The sequence below is a fragment of the Tenrec ecaudatus genome, chromosome 1 (genome assembly GCF_050624435.1).
Source record: "Tenrec ecaudatus isolate mTenEca1 chromosome 1, mTenEca1.hap1, whole genome shotgun sequence".
In the NCBI taxonomy this organism is placed as follows: domain Eukaryota; kingdom Metazoa; phylum Chordata; class Mammalia; order Afrosoricida; family Tenrecidae; genus Tenrec; species Tenrec ecaudatus.
In genome coordinates this window covers 59,233,145-59,248,748 of record NC_134530.1, presented here as the reverse complement: position 1 = coordinate 59,248,748, position 15,604 = coordinate 59,233,145, and the positions used below count along the sequence as shown (strand labels likewise).

The 15,604-nt window shown below is 38.0% G+C and overlaps 1 protein-coding gene across 7 annotated transcripts in view; it reads right to left on the bottom strand.

Moving 5' to 3' along the window:
* ZMYM4 (zinc finger MYM-type containing 4) overlaps positions 1–15,604 on the bottom strand; it is a 171,181-nt gene that overhangs the window by 94,298 nt on the left and 61,279 nt on the right. For 4 of the 7 annotated variants that reach the window (XM_075553759.1, XM_075553766.1, XM_075553772.1 and 1 more), the window contains exon 2: positions 2,751–2,796. In XM_075553759.1, coding sequence (XP_075409874.1) covers positions 2,751–2,796 — 46 coding nt within the window. Of the gene's footprint in view, positions 1–394; positions 507–2,750; positions 2,797–15,604 lie in introns of those variants that run through there. The other 3 variants (XM_075553764.1, XM_075553768.1, XM_075553777.1) reach the window with 2 other exon arrangements.

Below are 15,604 nucleotides of genomic sequence, written 5' to 3'. Positions count from 1 at the left end.
TTCATGGGATTAGTCTCCACTAGTTTATGTTTCCCAAATTAGATATTTTACTGAAAGTCTCAGAAGGGCTAGCTAAGCCACGATGGCTGAAGATTATGCACAAAATAAATATTTGAAGATCTATGTCCTGATGGTCCTAGGCAATGACTAGTACATGGTAAATTTAGTATATCTCCTCACATATAGATTATCTCATTATTTGTGATTTAACATTTATAAAATAATAAATATCTACTATTCAACTATTTTACCAATTAATAATGTGCAACTGGCAGTAACTAATGCCAACGTGAGAGGTGAGAATAACAGTCTCGGTGAAGGTTAATGCTATGTGTCAACTGGGCTGGGCCAGGATTTTCTGTGCTTTGGCCAGTTACGTAACATCATAACTTACTTAGCTAAGTAATGATGTAGCATCCTCCATTTTATGATCCGATTCGGTCATTCTCCATTTTCATTGTTGTTCTTGTTAGGTGCCATCGAGTCAGCTATGACCCATAACGAACCTATGCACAACAGAACGAAACACTGCACTGTCCTGTGCCATCCTCACAATTGCTACTATGCCTGAGCCCATTGATGCGGCCACTGTGCCAGTCCATCTTGCTAAGGGTCTTCCTCTTTTCCAGTGCCCTTCCTCTTTACCAAACATGAGGTCCTTCTCCAGGGACTGGTGTCTCTGGACAATAGTTGAAAGCATGTAACACAAAGTCTTGCCATCCTTGCCTCTAAGGAACACTCTGGCCTTACTTCTTCCATTTTTGTTATACTAGACATTTTAAGGAAGTTGTGTTATACAGGACATTTTAAGACAGGTGCCTGATTACCATGAATCTTTTAGGGGTAGGTCTCCAATGTCTATTTTTGTAATCAGACCTGAACACTGTCTAAATTAACTTTTTGTTGTCATTTTATGCCTACTTAGAAGCCTGTCATTCTCTCCTAGCTACGACTCTGTACTCTAAATTATCTTCTTAGAAAGGTTACTCTTCCTCTGAGTTGGTCACTTCTTCACCTCTCCAGCTTCCCAAACCCCTTAGTCATATGTTACCAGAAAAGAGGAGATAAGGTCTATCCCTGATTGTACCACTGACGCCAATATTTGGTACAAAGCCCTGCTTAAAAGTCTTCAGTACACCAGACTGTACACCAGAACTATAAAATCCAAGTGCTGAGTGTAAGATCCCAAGCTTGGCAACTTGGTTACCACTTTAAGATTCCTGCTGTCACTTTAAGATTGTTGCAATTTTAACACCTTTAACAGACAGCAGCAGATTGACACCTTTTATTAGAAAGCTGTTTGATTAGCTTCAATTTCTATTGTCAGTATACAGATTTGACCAAAGGGTTGTCCAGAGCAGATATTCAGGAAGGACCTGATAAAAAGAAGTGGAGGCAGAGAAGTACCTTCTGCAGCTATGCTTTACTACCTGTAAGCGTGTTTCCCGGACCATAAAAGGTGACCAGGAATCAACGTCACATCCAAGCTGTAACAATCTCGTTTTCCTTCTCTTAAGAACTTGTAATTTAAGATGAATATACAGAAAATAAGTTATCGGAACCAAATTACTTTCTGTCACTACATCCGAGAGAAGGCAAGTATTTCCTTTTACCGAGTTCTGCTGAGTTACATGGAGGGAACTTTTATTTTCTCGCCTAAATTCTGCAAAATACTCCAATACAGTTCATCTTTTTTTTTTCTTTTGAGGAAGCTACTATGTATTTTTGTTGCTTGCAACTAAGAGGACATTCAATAACAAAATCTACTAAAAATAAGGATAACTAGTTACCTCTCAAAATCAAGTTACAAAAGGACAGGCTGTACCTAAAACTAATTTTAAAAGTTAAGTAAACTGTTATCATTCAAAAATTTTACCTAACATCCTTTGATAATTCATCAAATCTCTTAAAATGTATCAATAAAGAATCACTTCAACACGTATACAAAGATGTACATAGAAATACATACTCAGTGTTGTGTATAATAATAAAGATGGAAAATAATTTAAACGTGTATAAAAAAAGTTGGTTACTATAAAATATATAATGAGTAGCTATTACCATCAGTGCAACAGGTCTATATCCACTGACATAGAAATTTATGCAGTTAAGTAAAAAAAACAAAAAACATAAATACCCATCTACTATTGTATATAGATACGAAGGGACTTCAAAAAGTTTGTTGAAAATAGTTACAAGCTAATGTAATTCTTCCATAAATTTTTTGAAGCCCCATCATATATACATTCATAGAAAAAAGTCTGGAAAGATATATATTAAACTTTAAAAACGGATTATCTTTGGGGAATGGTAATGACAAAGGCTTACATTTCCTACTTTATTCACTTTTGTACTGTAAAACTGAATGTATTACTTTTATAATCATAAGAAACAAACATGTTCATGAAAAATTGTGCAAAGTGGGAAATATTTCAAGGAAAAGCTGTGAGACCCTGCAAACAGAGTAGAAACATTTATTAACCAATAGGAAATCAAGTATTATCACCAATCTTGACTCACATGTTAAAGAAGTGTGTCTATATTCAACATTTCAATAACTGTGCAAATAAAGTTTCTATCTAAACAGAGCCCTCTGGTTTAGTTCTCTGAAGATGCTAACACACGGGGCATGGCGCTATCCGGACCAAACCAACTGAATCACACGTAAACAGGCTCGGACTAAACCCAGTGGTACATCGCATAAATTATCTCTCTGGAGAGATTACTTCTTTTCTCAAAATAGTACTTACAGTTTTCTACAATTTCATCAAAATCTGCACCAGTTTTCTGCTCAAACTGAAAAGACAAAAGAAAAGAAAACAGCATTATTATTAAATCCTTGTATCATACAGTTTGGTGTCTCATGAGTCTCTCCTTAGGCCCCCAAAAGCTGTGATTGCAACCAAAGACATGCAAATACACAATTTAAAAATAGTAATAATACCAGAGTAAAATATATTTTAGGATAAAGAAAAATTCTCAGGCCAAATTTTTTTTTTAAGTCAAGTGATAAAAGCCATATTCTCTCATTAAAACAAAGAAGACCAACCCACACTCACTGCCATTGAGTCGATTCTGGTTTACAGCAACCCTACCCGGCAGAGCAGGCATGAGCCAGAGGGTCCTCGAGGACGAATCTTTACAGCAGTAGCAAACCTTGGCTTTCTCGTGGTTGCAAACTGCTGACCTTGCAGTTAACAGCCCATGTGCAACTCACCAGAGGGGTCCTTTTCATCATACAAAATTTGTTAGATTTTAGAAATTTCTTTTACATCACAGAAGAAAGGATCATATATATTTATAATAATAATTGCCCAAGTTTTTACAAAAGATGTTGCAAAACACTACTAAGAACTATGCAAAATGTGTAATCAAAATTGAACAACTAGTGACAGCTTCTGCTTTGAGGCTAAAGTCAGAAATACACTACCCTTTAAATAAAAGTGAGCTATGCAAGGATAGTGTGTGTAAGGGCCTAAGCACAAGCAAAGGCAAGTCCAAGGTAATTCCAGAACTTTTATACAGAAGGCAAACAATTAAAGATTAAGGAACTCCACCCAGCAGAAGTAAGTGTAAGTCTTAGAAACTTCAGGTGAATAAGAAAAAAAAATACTCTCCATTTCTCTGCTGGGTTCCATCACTTACTGCAGTGGCCACACAGAACTCATGTCTAGTACTCAGAATTATAGGATTTACTGGTATATAGGTTTTGAATCTCCAGCAGAAAAGAATCACTTGGAGGAAGAAGGAGGTGTCTGGTCCACACATGATTATTTTTGGATGTTCTTCATGAGAGAATGAAATTTCTGAACGGAAATTCAAGCTGACCCAGAACACATGAAGACAGAGCATCACAGTTGTTGGCAGTGTCTTAAGAACCAAAGAAAATGATCAAAACATTTGATGACATGGTCCCGGGGTTCACCCAGGAGGAGTGGCAGCTTCTGGACCCTGCTCAGAAGGACCTGAACCGGGATGTGATTTGGGACAACTATTGCAACATGGTGTCCATTGGGTATCAACTGAATAAACTAGATATGCCCTCTAGGACCGACGTCCACCCAGGAGAACCACCATGGATAATGTCAGAAGAAAACCAGCAGGGCATTTTCTTCAGGTGAGCTCATAAGGCGAGAAAACCAAGAGTGATAATCATCTGCTTGGGCACTCACAAAAGGAAAGAAGGAAGACAAATGAGAACAATGCTATGAAACTAATGAATTGCTCAGTGGCACAAGGCTCATTTTCCTTTCAAGGAAAATGGTGATATATTTGACTTAAAAGAAAACGTTGTGAAATCAATTTAACTTTACCAGCAGTCAACCAGCACAGACGTTATGGAATAAGAGAACTCTGCTGAACTTTATGGAGATGAGAACACTTTCTCCATACTAACCAGGAGCAATATTGTACACAAATGATATTCTCTCAGAGTCAAATATCCAACTACACTCACTGCTCTCACATTAGCCATCAGATACCTCACAAAATAGACAAGCTCCATGTACGTAACGAAGTTGGGAAAGGCAACATCAGTACATCTTTCCCCACTGATCGTCAGAAGATTCATGCTGTAGAGAGAAACACTCTATGAAGCAGTCTTTGTGGTGAAACCTTTTTTTTTTTGTGGTGAAATCTTTTTTTAAAAGTTCAAGCTCATTGAGCATCATTGCACTACTTACGAAGGAAAAAAAATTCAAATACTCCAAATGTGTCAAAGCCTAGCTCCATAAATCACACCTCAGTAAACATCAGAAAATTCATAAGGCAGAAAAACCCTCTATATGCAGTGGATGTGGGAAAGGCTTCATCCAGAACACACATCACACTCTTCATCAGTAAATTTATACTGGAGAGAAACCTTACATGTGTGGTGAATTTGGGAAAAGGCTTCAAGCATAAAGGAGGTCTCATTATTCACCAGCAAACTCATACTGGAGAGAAACCTTGTATGTGTAATATATGTGGGAAAGGCTGCAACCATAAGGGAAATCTCTATTCGACAACAAATACATACTGGAGAAAATCCCTATGTATGCAATTAAATGTGGTAAAGCCTTCAGCGAGAAGTCATAGCACATAGTCATAGCCTCCTAGCACATCATAGATTTAACATTAAAAAGAACCCCTTTTCATGAAATGAATGTGGAAAATCTTATAACCAGCAGGCAACTCTCATTAGCCATCGGAAAATTCACACAGGAGAGAAGCCCTTTCAGTGCACTGAATGCTGGAAAGCCTTCAACACATAGCTTGTCATACATCAAAGGTCTCATACAGAAAAGACACTGTGCAATTGCAATGTATGTGCACAAACTTTTGGTTATGCTTCTAGCTATAATGCACATACAAGAAAACACAAAAGAGAGAAACAAGTACATTCAATAAACAACAAATCACCACTCATCACATCCAAGCAATCTCATGCAGGAGAAAAACACTGTTTATACCCTGACTACTCAGTGTCTTCTATGGCAGCTCAGACATCAATAAATGTCAGTTGACTCTTTTTTTTTTTTTATGTCAGTTGACTCTTGACAAATGGAAATATAGTCCTTGGGGAAAAGCCTGTTGCTAGATATGTCTCCTGAGGAGATAACCGAACTGTTGCAGCATAGAAGCCCTATGAACACAGTGAATATGGCATTGCCAATGAAGACAATGAATGCAACAGGGCCTTCAGTGACTAAATTGTGTCTTATTTTATGTTTCACAAAACTCGGAGGATAAACTCAGATACATGCAATGGAGATGAGGGTTGAGCAGCAAAGTTGGCCTCATTTTATAACCACAAAACTAGATTGTATAAAGCCACTTTGGGAATTCCTCAATAAAATCGATGGACTTTGTAACAAGGGAAATGGACAGCTTGCTAAGAGCACAAATAAGGTTGAGGAGCTCTGTGAGAAATTGTGTTTCGTGTCACTGAGTTTGCTTCCAGGTCATAACATCCTATGTACAACAGAACAAAATACTCAGTCCTGCATGATTGGATATGAGGCCATTGCTGTAGTCACTTTGTTGGTTGATCTTGCTGATAATCTTCCTCTTTTTCTCTGACTCTCTACCAAGCACGATATCTTGAGAGATTGTCCCCTCTTGTTAACATGTCCAAAATATGAGATGAAGTGTCGGTACCACTTCTAAACCACAAAAAGAAAAAAGGAAACTCCACCCGGTAATGAAATAAAACTAGCCTGCTTTGCCACAAGTTTTTAAAGTTTTTAAAGGTCTCCTTAATTTCGCAAATGAGAGTAATTCACCCTCCTGCTTGTCTGCTACTTCTTTATCAATCAGGAAAAGCACAAAGAAGGCTGTTTATTGAGAAACTTTGCTTATTATGACAGTTAGCTTGCCCATTTCAAGGATATAAAACTACCTAACTTAACGAATACACTCGTGTATAAGCTGAATTTTTCGGCACATTTTTAATTTGGTTTTTGTGGTAAAATTAGGTGCCTCAGTTCGGTTTATACTCGAGGTATATTAACTGCCAAAACAGCACAAGCACTAGCAGTAATAACAAATAGCATCTTACGTTAGCCTCCAGTTTCTGAAAGAAAGTAACTGTGTTAAAGAGAAAGTCCACAAACAATACCAAACAGGCTATTTATTTTTAAAAAAGAGAGAGAGAGAAGCCTTTATACAACATTCTAAGTGGTATCTGAGATATGTGAGATGCTGTGGATATTTTTAAACACAGATGGTGATAAAAAAGGAAACATGAGAGACAACATGAACAAAAAAATGTGTGCCAAAACAGGAACTTTAATGGACAGGCTAATAATAAGATTCTTGATCAGTATCCAAATTTAAAACAAAAATCAAATAGTTGGAAAATCACAGAAATAATTACAAGATCTGTAATTCAAACCATCAACAGCTCCACAAGAGTAAGATGAAGCTTATTATTCCTGTAAAGAGCTATAGTCTAAAGAACCCACAGATGCAGTTCTACCCTGTCCTAGAGAGTCATTGTGAGACAGAACTGCCTCAAAGACAAGGAGTTTGTTTGAGGAGATAGGAAGGTGGCACAGCGATTACATGTTGGAGCAATTACATGTTCGAAACCACTAGCAGCTTCTAGGGAGCAAGACAGGGCTTTTACTCCTGTAAAGAGTTACAGTCTGGAAAACGCACAGGGGTAGTTCTACCCTTTCTGATAAGGTCACTATGAGTCAGCATCAGCTCGATGACTCTGAGTCTGGTTTGGGTTGGAAGATAGAAAGTAAAGAATATCTGGGGTTGATACTTTGGGAGACATTCTTTCAGGTGATAAAGACCCTAAGATTACATTTCTTTCTCTATGGAGTCTCTGGGTGGTAGAGGTCGCTGAAGTGCGCAGCTGCTAACTGAAAGGTTAGAGGTTGAACCAGAGGTACCAGGAAAAATAAATCTGGAGATTAATTTCCAAGATACCAACCTAAAACTCTACAGTGCACAGTTCTCCTCAGTCAGAACAGTGGGCTGCATGGTGTAGACCACACATAGACCTCTATGAATTGGAATAAACACAAGGGCAAATCATTAACCAAACCCACGTTTTCTAGCTTCTTCCTTTTGTTTTTCTGTTGCTTTCAAAATAAACACAATTACAGAAACACAAAAATCAAAACATTTATTCTTGATTACCAAATAAATTTTATGCTTGTTTGCAAATAGATGCAGTAACATGAGCAGGTCTCTTCTTTGGCCACTGGGTATACTTTCCAAAACCTTAGGGACAAAAAGACCGATTAGTTATGGGACCTACTATTCAGCATCATGCTAAAAGAGTCCCTAGGTTGGAAGGCACTGAAAATAAACAGTGGCTGAGATAATACACCTGACCATACCAAGGACTGTTAATGTTAAGATGGTGCATGCGATTGGGCAACATTTAGTTCTGTTGCACAAATGGTCACCATAAGTTGGAGCCAACTTAACGGCAACTAACAAAATACAGAGGGAGAGGAATAAGGGATGACTAACTGATCATGAGCTTCATGTGGGAAAAGTTAAAATGTTCTAATCTTGACTGTGGTGATGGTTTTCCAGCTATGTAAACATAGCAAACTTCACTAAACTGAAAACTTTAAACAGTATATTAATTATTCTCAAAAAAGCTGTTTCAAAAAACAACAACAAAAAATAGATTTACTGAGATGTCTTAAGAAATACATGTGTTCTATGAAGTTTGGATATTAACGCTGAAAAAGATACTACCCAAATATTAACTAGGGAGATAATAAATGCGAATATACTGTAGCTTTACAACAATTAATTCTAAAATGTATATTCAAATAACTGACACCTATGATACGATGATTAAGTCTAGGGTTCTTCTAGCCTCAGTCTTTTTTTAATAATTAATTATTTTATTGGGGCCTCTTACAGATCTTATAACAATCCATAAACCAATTGTATCAAACATACTTGTACATATGTTGCTATCATTTTAAAAACATTTTCTACTTGAGCCATTTTTTCCCTTTTTCCTTCCTCTCCCACCTTCCTTCCTTCCTCCCCCACCTTCCCACTCTCATAAACACTTAATCAGTTATATATCATTATTGTTATTTCATATCTCATGCCTTCTACTGTCTCCTTTTCACCCACATTTCTGTTATTCATGCCCCCAGGGGGTGGTTATATATCCACAGCCTCAGTCTTTATAAGACTAAGTGAGACAATGCAGACCTATGGGTCTGAGGAAAAGCCACTGGGACAAGCTGCCTATAGGATTATATGATTCATTAATAAATAAATTTATTAATAAATAAACTTAAGTTTATTAATTACATAAACTTAATAAAAACTTGAAACTTTAATGTAGGGGTTAGTCATTGTTGCCGTCCTACTGTGTATAAAATGAGCCATCTCATCAGCAGGAACGGAAGGATCTCACGGCCAACGACGGAGGAGAACCAGGGGTGAGCACATTTTTTGGATCTTGAGAACCCTGAACGCTGAACTTCTTCAATGCAAGATAACTGATAGCAGAGAAGCAGCAGCGTGTCAGAAGAGTGGTAGCCAAATCAAGAACTGGAGCACAAGCCAGAACAGTGGGCTTCAAGGTGTACAGCAACAATGAAACACACAACTGCCCTCCTGTGCTTCCCCTCTCCCTGCCCTGCCCACTATCATGAGCCCAGTTCTCACTTACAAATCGGGATAGACAAAGGATGTACAATGGTACAGATAAGCACTAGAAACACAGGGAAATCAAGACAGATAAACCCCTCAGGACCAATAATGAGAATAGAGATACCAGGAAGGGAAAGGAAAGGTGTGGGAATAAAGGGGGAACTGATCACAATGATCTACATATAACCCCCTCCCTGGGGGACAAACAACAGAAAAGTAGATGAAGGGAGACATTCGGACAGTGTAAGACATGAAAAAACAATAATAATGTATAAATTATCAAGAGCTCCTGAGGGAGAAAGGGAGGGAGGGAGGGAGGGGAGAAGAGAGGAGAGGAACGGAGGGGAAGATAGAAGGGAGGGGAGAGAGGGGAGGGGAGGGAGGGGAAAAATGAGGAGCTGATACCTAGGGCTCAAGTACAAAGAAAATGTTTTGAGAACGATTATAGCAACAAATATGCAAATGTAACTGACACAATCGATGTATGGATTGTGATGAGAGTTGTATGAGGCCCCAATAAAATGAATGGGGAAAAAATGATTTGAGAACATCTGTTTGATTTATAACTTATCAATTGGGTGATGGCAAATGTACATGAAATAAGCAATGGTGATACAAGTAGTTAAGCGCTCAGCTGCTAACCAGTCAGTGGCTCCAAACCACCAGGGGCTCCACTAGAGAAGAGATTTCATTCTACAGACAGTTCCACTCTATCCTGAAGGGTTGCTTAAGTTGTATAACTCACAGTAAAAAAATTACACAAAACATTTAATATTATTATAATTTCACTAATTTTGAGTGCTTCTTCATTGGTACATTTATAAGAAATCGGATATAAAAGCATAGTTTTTTATTTAGCTTTGAGATTCATGTGCCACTAATCATCAATCACATATTGTGAAGATTTCACACACTTACAATTAATTTTCTTCATAATATCTGCAATAATTATTCTGTACAGAGGAGGGTTTTCTAAATAATATGGAAGAAAAAAAATGAATGTGGATACCAAAATAACAAATATCAAGTAAAATTTAGTCATTAAAAGACTCGTGGTTTCTGCCCAATGACTTTGAAAAATATAGCAAATATTTAAACTTATAAAATAAATGTTACAACATAGTCATTACTTAGGAATTTGGAATCCAGTGTCAAATTACTTCAACTTGCACTTTAAATCTGGCCACTTACCAATTGTGTGATATTTAGTTTTAAACTACCTTGTCTATAAACAGATAATAGTAATGCAAACTCTGCAGATTAAAATTTTTAAGGCATATAAAATGTTTTGTTAGGTGCCATCAACTCAGTTCCAACCCACAGCTACATTATGCACAACAGAGCAAACCAATGATCAGTCCTGAGCTATCTTCACAATAGTTCCCACGCTTCAGCCATTGGTGCAGCTATGGTGTCAATCCATCCCGTTGAGGGACTTCCTCTTTTTCACTGTCCTTCTGACTTTAACAAATATAATGGCCTTCCCCAGAAACGGGTATCTCCTGACAACATGTCCAAAGTAAGTAAGATTAGGTCTGCCCATCCTTGCCTTTATGGAATACTCGGGCTGTATTTCTTCCGAGACAGAGCAGTTTGCCCTTTTACAGTTCGTAGAAATTTCAATATTCTTCTCCAGCAATAGAACTCAAATGCATTGATTCTTATTCAATCTTCTTTATTCAATATCCAACTTCAAGAGCCATATGAGGAGACGAGCCAGCCTGGGTGCAGTGTAGCGACAAGAAAACATTCAACTTTCCTCTAGTTCCTAAATGCTTTCTCCTCCCCACCCCTCACCCCCACGTTCTTCCCCCTATTAGGATCCCAATTCTACCTTAAAAATCTGGCTAGACCAGAGGATGTACACTGGTACAGATAGGAACTGAAAACGCAGGGAATCCAGGACAGATGATCCCTTCAGGACCAGTGGTGAGAGTGGTGATACCAGGATGTTGGTGAGAAGGTAGGGTGGAAAAGGGGAACTGATCACAAGGATCTACATATAACCTCCTCCCTGAGGGATAGACAACAGAAAAGTGGGTAAAGGGAGATGTCGGACAGTGTAAGATATGACAAAATAATAATAACTTATAAATGATCAAGGGTTCATGAGGGAGGAGAGAGCGGGGAGGGAGGGGAAAAATGAAGAGCTGTTACTAAAGACTCAAGTAGAAAGCAAATGTTTTGAGAATGATGATGGCAACAAATGTACAAATGTGCTTGACACAATGGATGTACGTATGGATTGTGATGAGTAGCATGAGCCCTAGTAAAATGATTGAAAGCAAATACCAGGCAAAAAAATAAAATAAAATACCATGGCTTCGGTTAAGTACACCTTAGTCCTCAAAGTAACATCCTTGCTTTTCACAACACTCAAAAGAAGACTTGTGAAGAGGAGGGCTACATGCCTTCAGTTGCTCGGCTCTGCATTATTGAAGATCGCTCTGGAAGCTAACTGTGTCCGGGGCCATTTGTCAATTCTTCCTCCAAGGCTGGTGCGTGCAGCTAGGGAACAGCAGCAACCTTAGGAACCGCCCTCAGGGAGGAACAGACATGGATGGAAGACCTCAAACCAGAGGCACTCCAGTGTCATCCAGCCATCCAGTTTCTCTAAATGTGTGTCATGGGGCAGGACGGGGAAGCAGCAGAGATCAAGGGAAGTTTTCAGAAAGTTCTTCTCAGTTTGGAATCTCAGCCAGCTGTACCAGTAGGGAGGCAGTCTCTCAAAGAACATTTGCATCACTTAGCACCGATGAGCAAAAAAACTAAAAGAAACTTGGAAGAAATTGTGAAAGATATGGATCTTTCTGAAAGTTCAGAGCAGTGGATGTTTGTTAAGTCAACAGTGAAAGATAAACCTAGTATCTCAGGCACTTAATACTATGGAATTTTTGACAAAGACATCCAAAAACTAGTTATTACATTTTCTCAATAAGATAATGGAAAACGTGGGAAATTTTTTTAGAAGAAATCAGAAAAACAGCAGAAGAAGAAAACAAGGAATTTAATAAGGAGATAGAAACCTTAAATAAAAGGCAACTAGAAATTCTGAAGCTTAAAAATAAAATAACAAAGTAAATAATCTAACAGAAATCAAAAAGCTTTTTAGAAGAATACAGAAGTGCAATGGAAACAATGGAATGAAGAATCAGTGAACTAGAAGACAAAGACTTTGAGATTATGCAGTTTTGAAGAACAAATGGGAAAAAATGAACAGGGCATAAGAGCTCTGTAGGACATGAGGATAAATAATATATTCATAATAGAAATTCCAGAAAGAGAAGAGAGAAAACAAAGTCCAAAAGACAGTTTTGAAGAAACAATCATAAAAAATCCCCAAATCTGGAGGAAAAGATTAACATACAAGATGCTCAATGAAGTTTAAACCCTAAGGGAAAAACCCCAACTTATATCATACTTGAACTTACCAGATACAAAGACAAAGAAAGACTTGTGAGAGCAGCACAAGGTGAGGGAAATGTGCCTTACAAAGGAGCATCAAGAAGAGTAAGTACTGATTTCTCAAAAGGAACCATGCGGGCAAACATGCAATGGCAATGGGTGACAGTCTTGAAAGAAAACAACTATCAAACAAATGATTTACCCCAGCAAAACTATCATTCAAAGGTGAAGTTGTGAAATTACAATTTTCCCAGATAAAAAGAAATTAAGGGAATTTGTAAACCAGACAAGCCCTACAAGAAATAGCAAAAGGAGTTCTCCAGCAAGAAAACATGATCCCAGCCCAACAATCCGATGTGCTGACCCTAAACAACCACCAGAATACATATATATAGTAAAATAAATTTACAATGAGATGGGGGGATCTGGGCCACACAATTGTAATTGACAACATAAAAATAAAATGAAGCTGATTGGTATAGTTAGGAGAACTTTCAGATGTTAAATGTAATCTAAGTGATTTGGTCATAAAAATTATCCAAATAGAAGAAAGGAAAGCATATATTCTCAAAAAGAACTCAGCTTTGAAGGTAGAGACCAAAGAAGCCATTAATCTCACGAGGAGAGGGGATGGGGAGAACATTTAACAAAATGTTTGAAGTAAATTCTTCTCTATTGATAATTAATTGCAGTGAATATAAATGGATTAAATATTCCAGTCCAGTGGGTCTCAACCTGTGGGTCCCAACCCCTTTGGGGGCTGAATGACCCTTTCACAGGGGTTGCCTGATTCATAACCACAGCAAAATTACCATTATAAAGGAGCAATGAGAGAACCGATTACAGGGGTCTACATATAACCTCCTCCCTGGGGAATGGACAACAGAAAAGTGGGTAAAGGGAGATGTCAGACAGTGTAAGATATGACAAAATAATAATTTATAAACTAAGGGTTCATGAAGGAGTGGGTAGCAGAGGGAGAGGGAAAATGAGGACCTGATGCCAGGGGCCTAAGTGGAGAGCAAATGTTTTGAGAATGATGATGACAAAGAATGTACAAATGTGCTTTACGTAATTGATGTAAGTATGGATTGTGATAAAAGTTGTATTAGCTCCAATAAAATTATTTTTAAAAAAGGAGCAAGGAAAATAATGTTATGGTTGAGGGATCACCACAAAGTGAGGACTGTATTAAAGGACCGTGGCCTTAGGAAGGTGGAGCACCACTAAAGAGTGGCAAACTAGACTACATATTTGACATGTTTATGTAACAAGGGGTACACCTTAAGTATAGGTACATAAATAGACAAAGTGGGGGTGGAAACACTTGACATAACAAGTAAGCAGTAATAAAACATCCCTCCCACTCTCTTAGGGGAAATCACAACCAGAAAGTTATTGGATTATATTCTAATCATTTTTTAATCATTTTATTGGGGGCTCGTATAACTCTTATCACAATCCATACATACATCCATTGTGTCAAGCACATTTGCACATTTGTTGCCATCATCAATCTCAAAACATTTGCTTTCTACTTGAACCCTTGATATCAGCTCCACATTTTCCCCTCTCTCCCATTCCTCATGAACTCTTGATCATTTGTGTTATTATTTTGTTAATCATAAATTTTTTAAGTTAGCATGTTATACTCCACACTAACATGACAATGCTTCACATGTTCTCTAATGATTCCTAAAGTAAGTAGTAGCAAAAACATTAGAATCACAAACTAAATTTAAGATTTTTAACAATTGGGGTGTTTATATGATGCACTTGTCCAATAATAACTAGAAAAAACTGATTGATATTTCTAAAATATTTAGGGAATCAATGCTAAGTAGAAATAGAAACTGACAAATTTCCTTCATTGTCTTCCTCTCAAAAATCTGTTCTCCTTTTTATGTTTTTAAATCATTTTATTGGGGGCTCCTACAATTCTTATCAAAATCCATACACACATCCATTGTGTCAAGCACATTTGCACATTTGTTGCCATCATCATTCTCAAAACATTTGCTTTCTACTAGAGTCCTTGATCTCAGTTCCTCATTTTCCCCTCCCTCTCCACTAACCACTCCCTCATGATCCCTTGATAATTCATAAATTATTATTATCTTGTCATATCTTACACTGTCTGACATTTCCCTTCACCCACTTTTCTGTTGTCCATCCCCCAGAGAGGTTATATGTAGATCCTTGTAGTGGGTTCCCCTTTCTACCCCACCTTCCCTCTACCATGCCAGTATCGCCACTTCACCACTGGCCTGAACGGATCATCTGTCCCGGATTCCCTGTTTCCAGTTGCTATCTGCACCAGTGTCCATGCTCTGATCTAGCCAGATTTGAAAGGTAGAAGTGGGATCATGACAGGGGAGGGGAGGGGGGAGCATTTATGAACTAGAGGAAAGTTGTATGTTCCATCGTTGCTACACTGCACCCTGATTGGTTTGTCTCCAGTTGCCTACAGATGGGCTTTGGGTCCCCACTCTGCACTCCCCTCATTCACAATGATATATTTTTGTTCTTTGATACCTGATCCTATCAACACCTTGTGATAACATAGGCTGGTGTGCTTCTTCCATGTGGGCTTTGCTGCTTCTCAGCTAGATGGCCCCTTGTTTACTTCCAAGTCTTTAAGACCCAAAATGCTGTATCTTTTGATAGCTGGGCACCATCAGCTTTCTTCACCACATTTGCTTATGCACCCACTTTGTCTTCAGCAACTGTGTCAGGAAGGTGAGCATCATGTAATGCCAGTTTAATAGAACAAAGTGTTCTTGTATTGAAGGAGTACTTGAGTGGAGGTCCAATGTCCATAAGCTACCTTAATACTAAACCTATAAATATATGCACATTGATCTATTTCCTTATCATTATATATAAATATATTTACATATGTGCATGCTTTATTTAGAAATCTCTAAATGCTCTTTGCCTCCTAGTTCGTTTCTCTATTTCCTTTTATTTTCAACTTGTCCCACTATCATGCTCAGCCTTCATTCTGGTTTCAGTAAATTCCTCTCGGTTATATTGCCCTTGATCAAGCCCTATCAGGCCTTACACCTTCCTT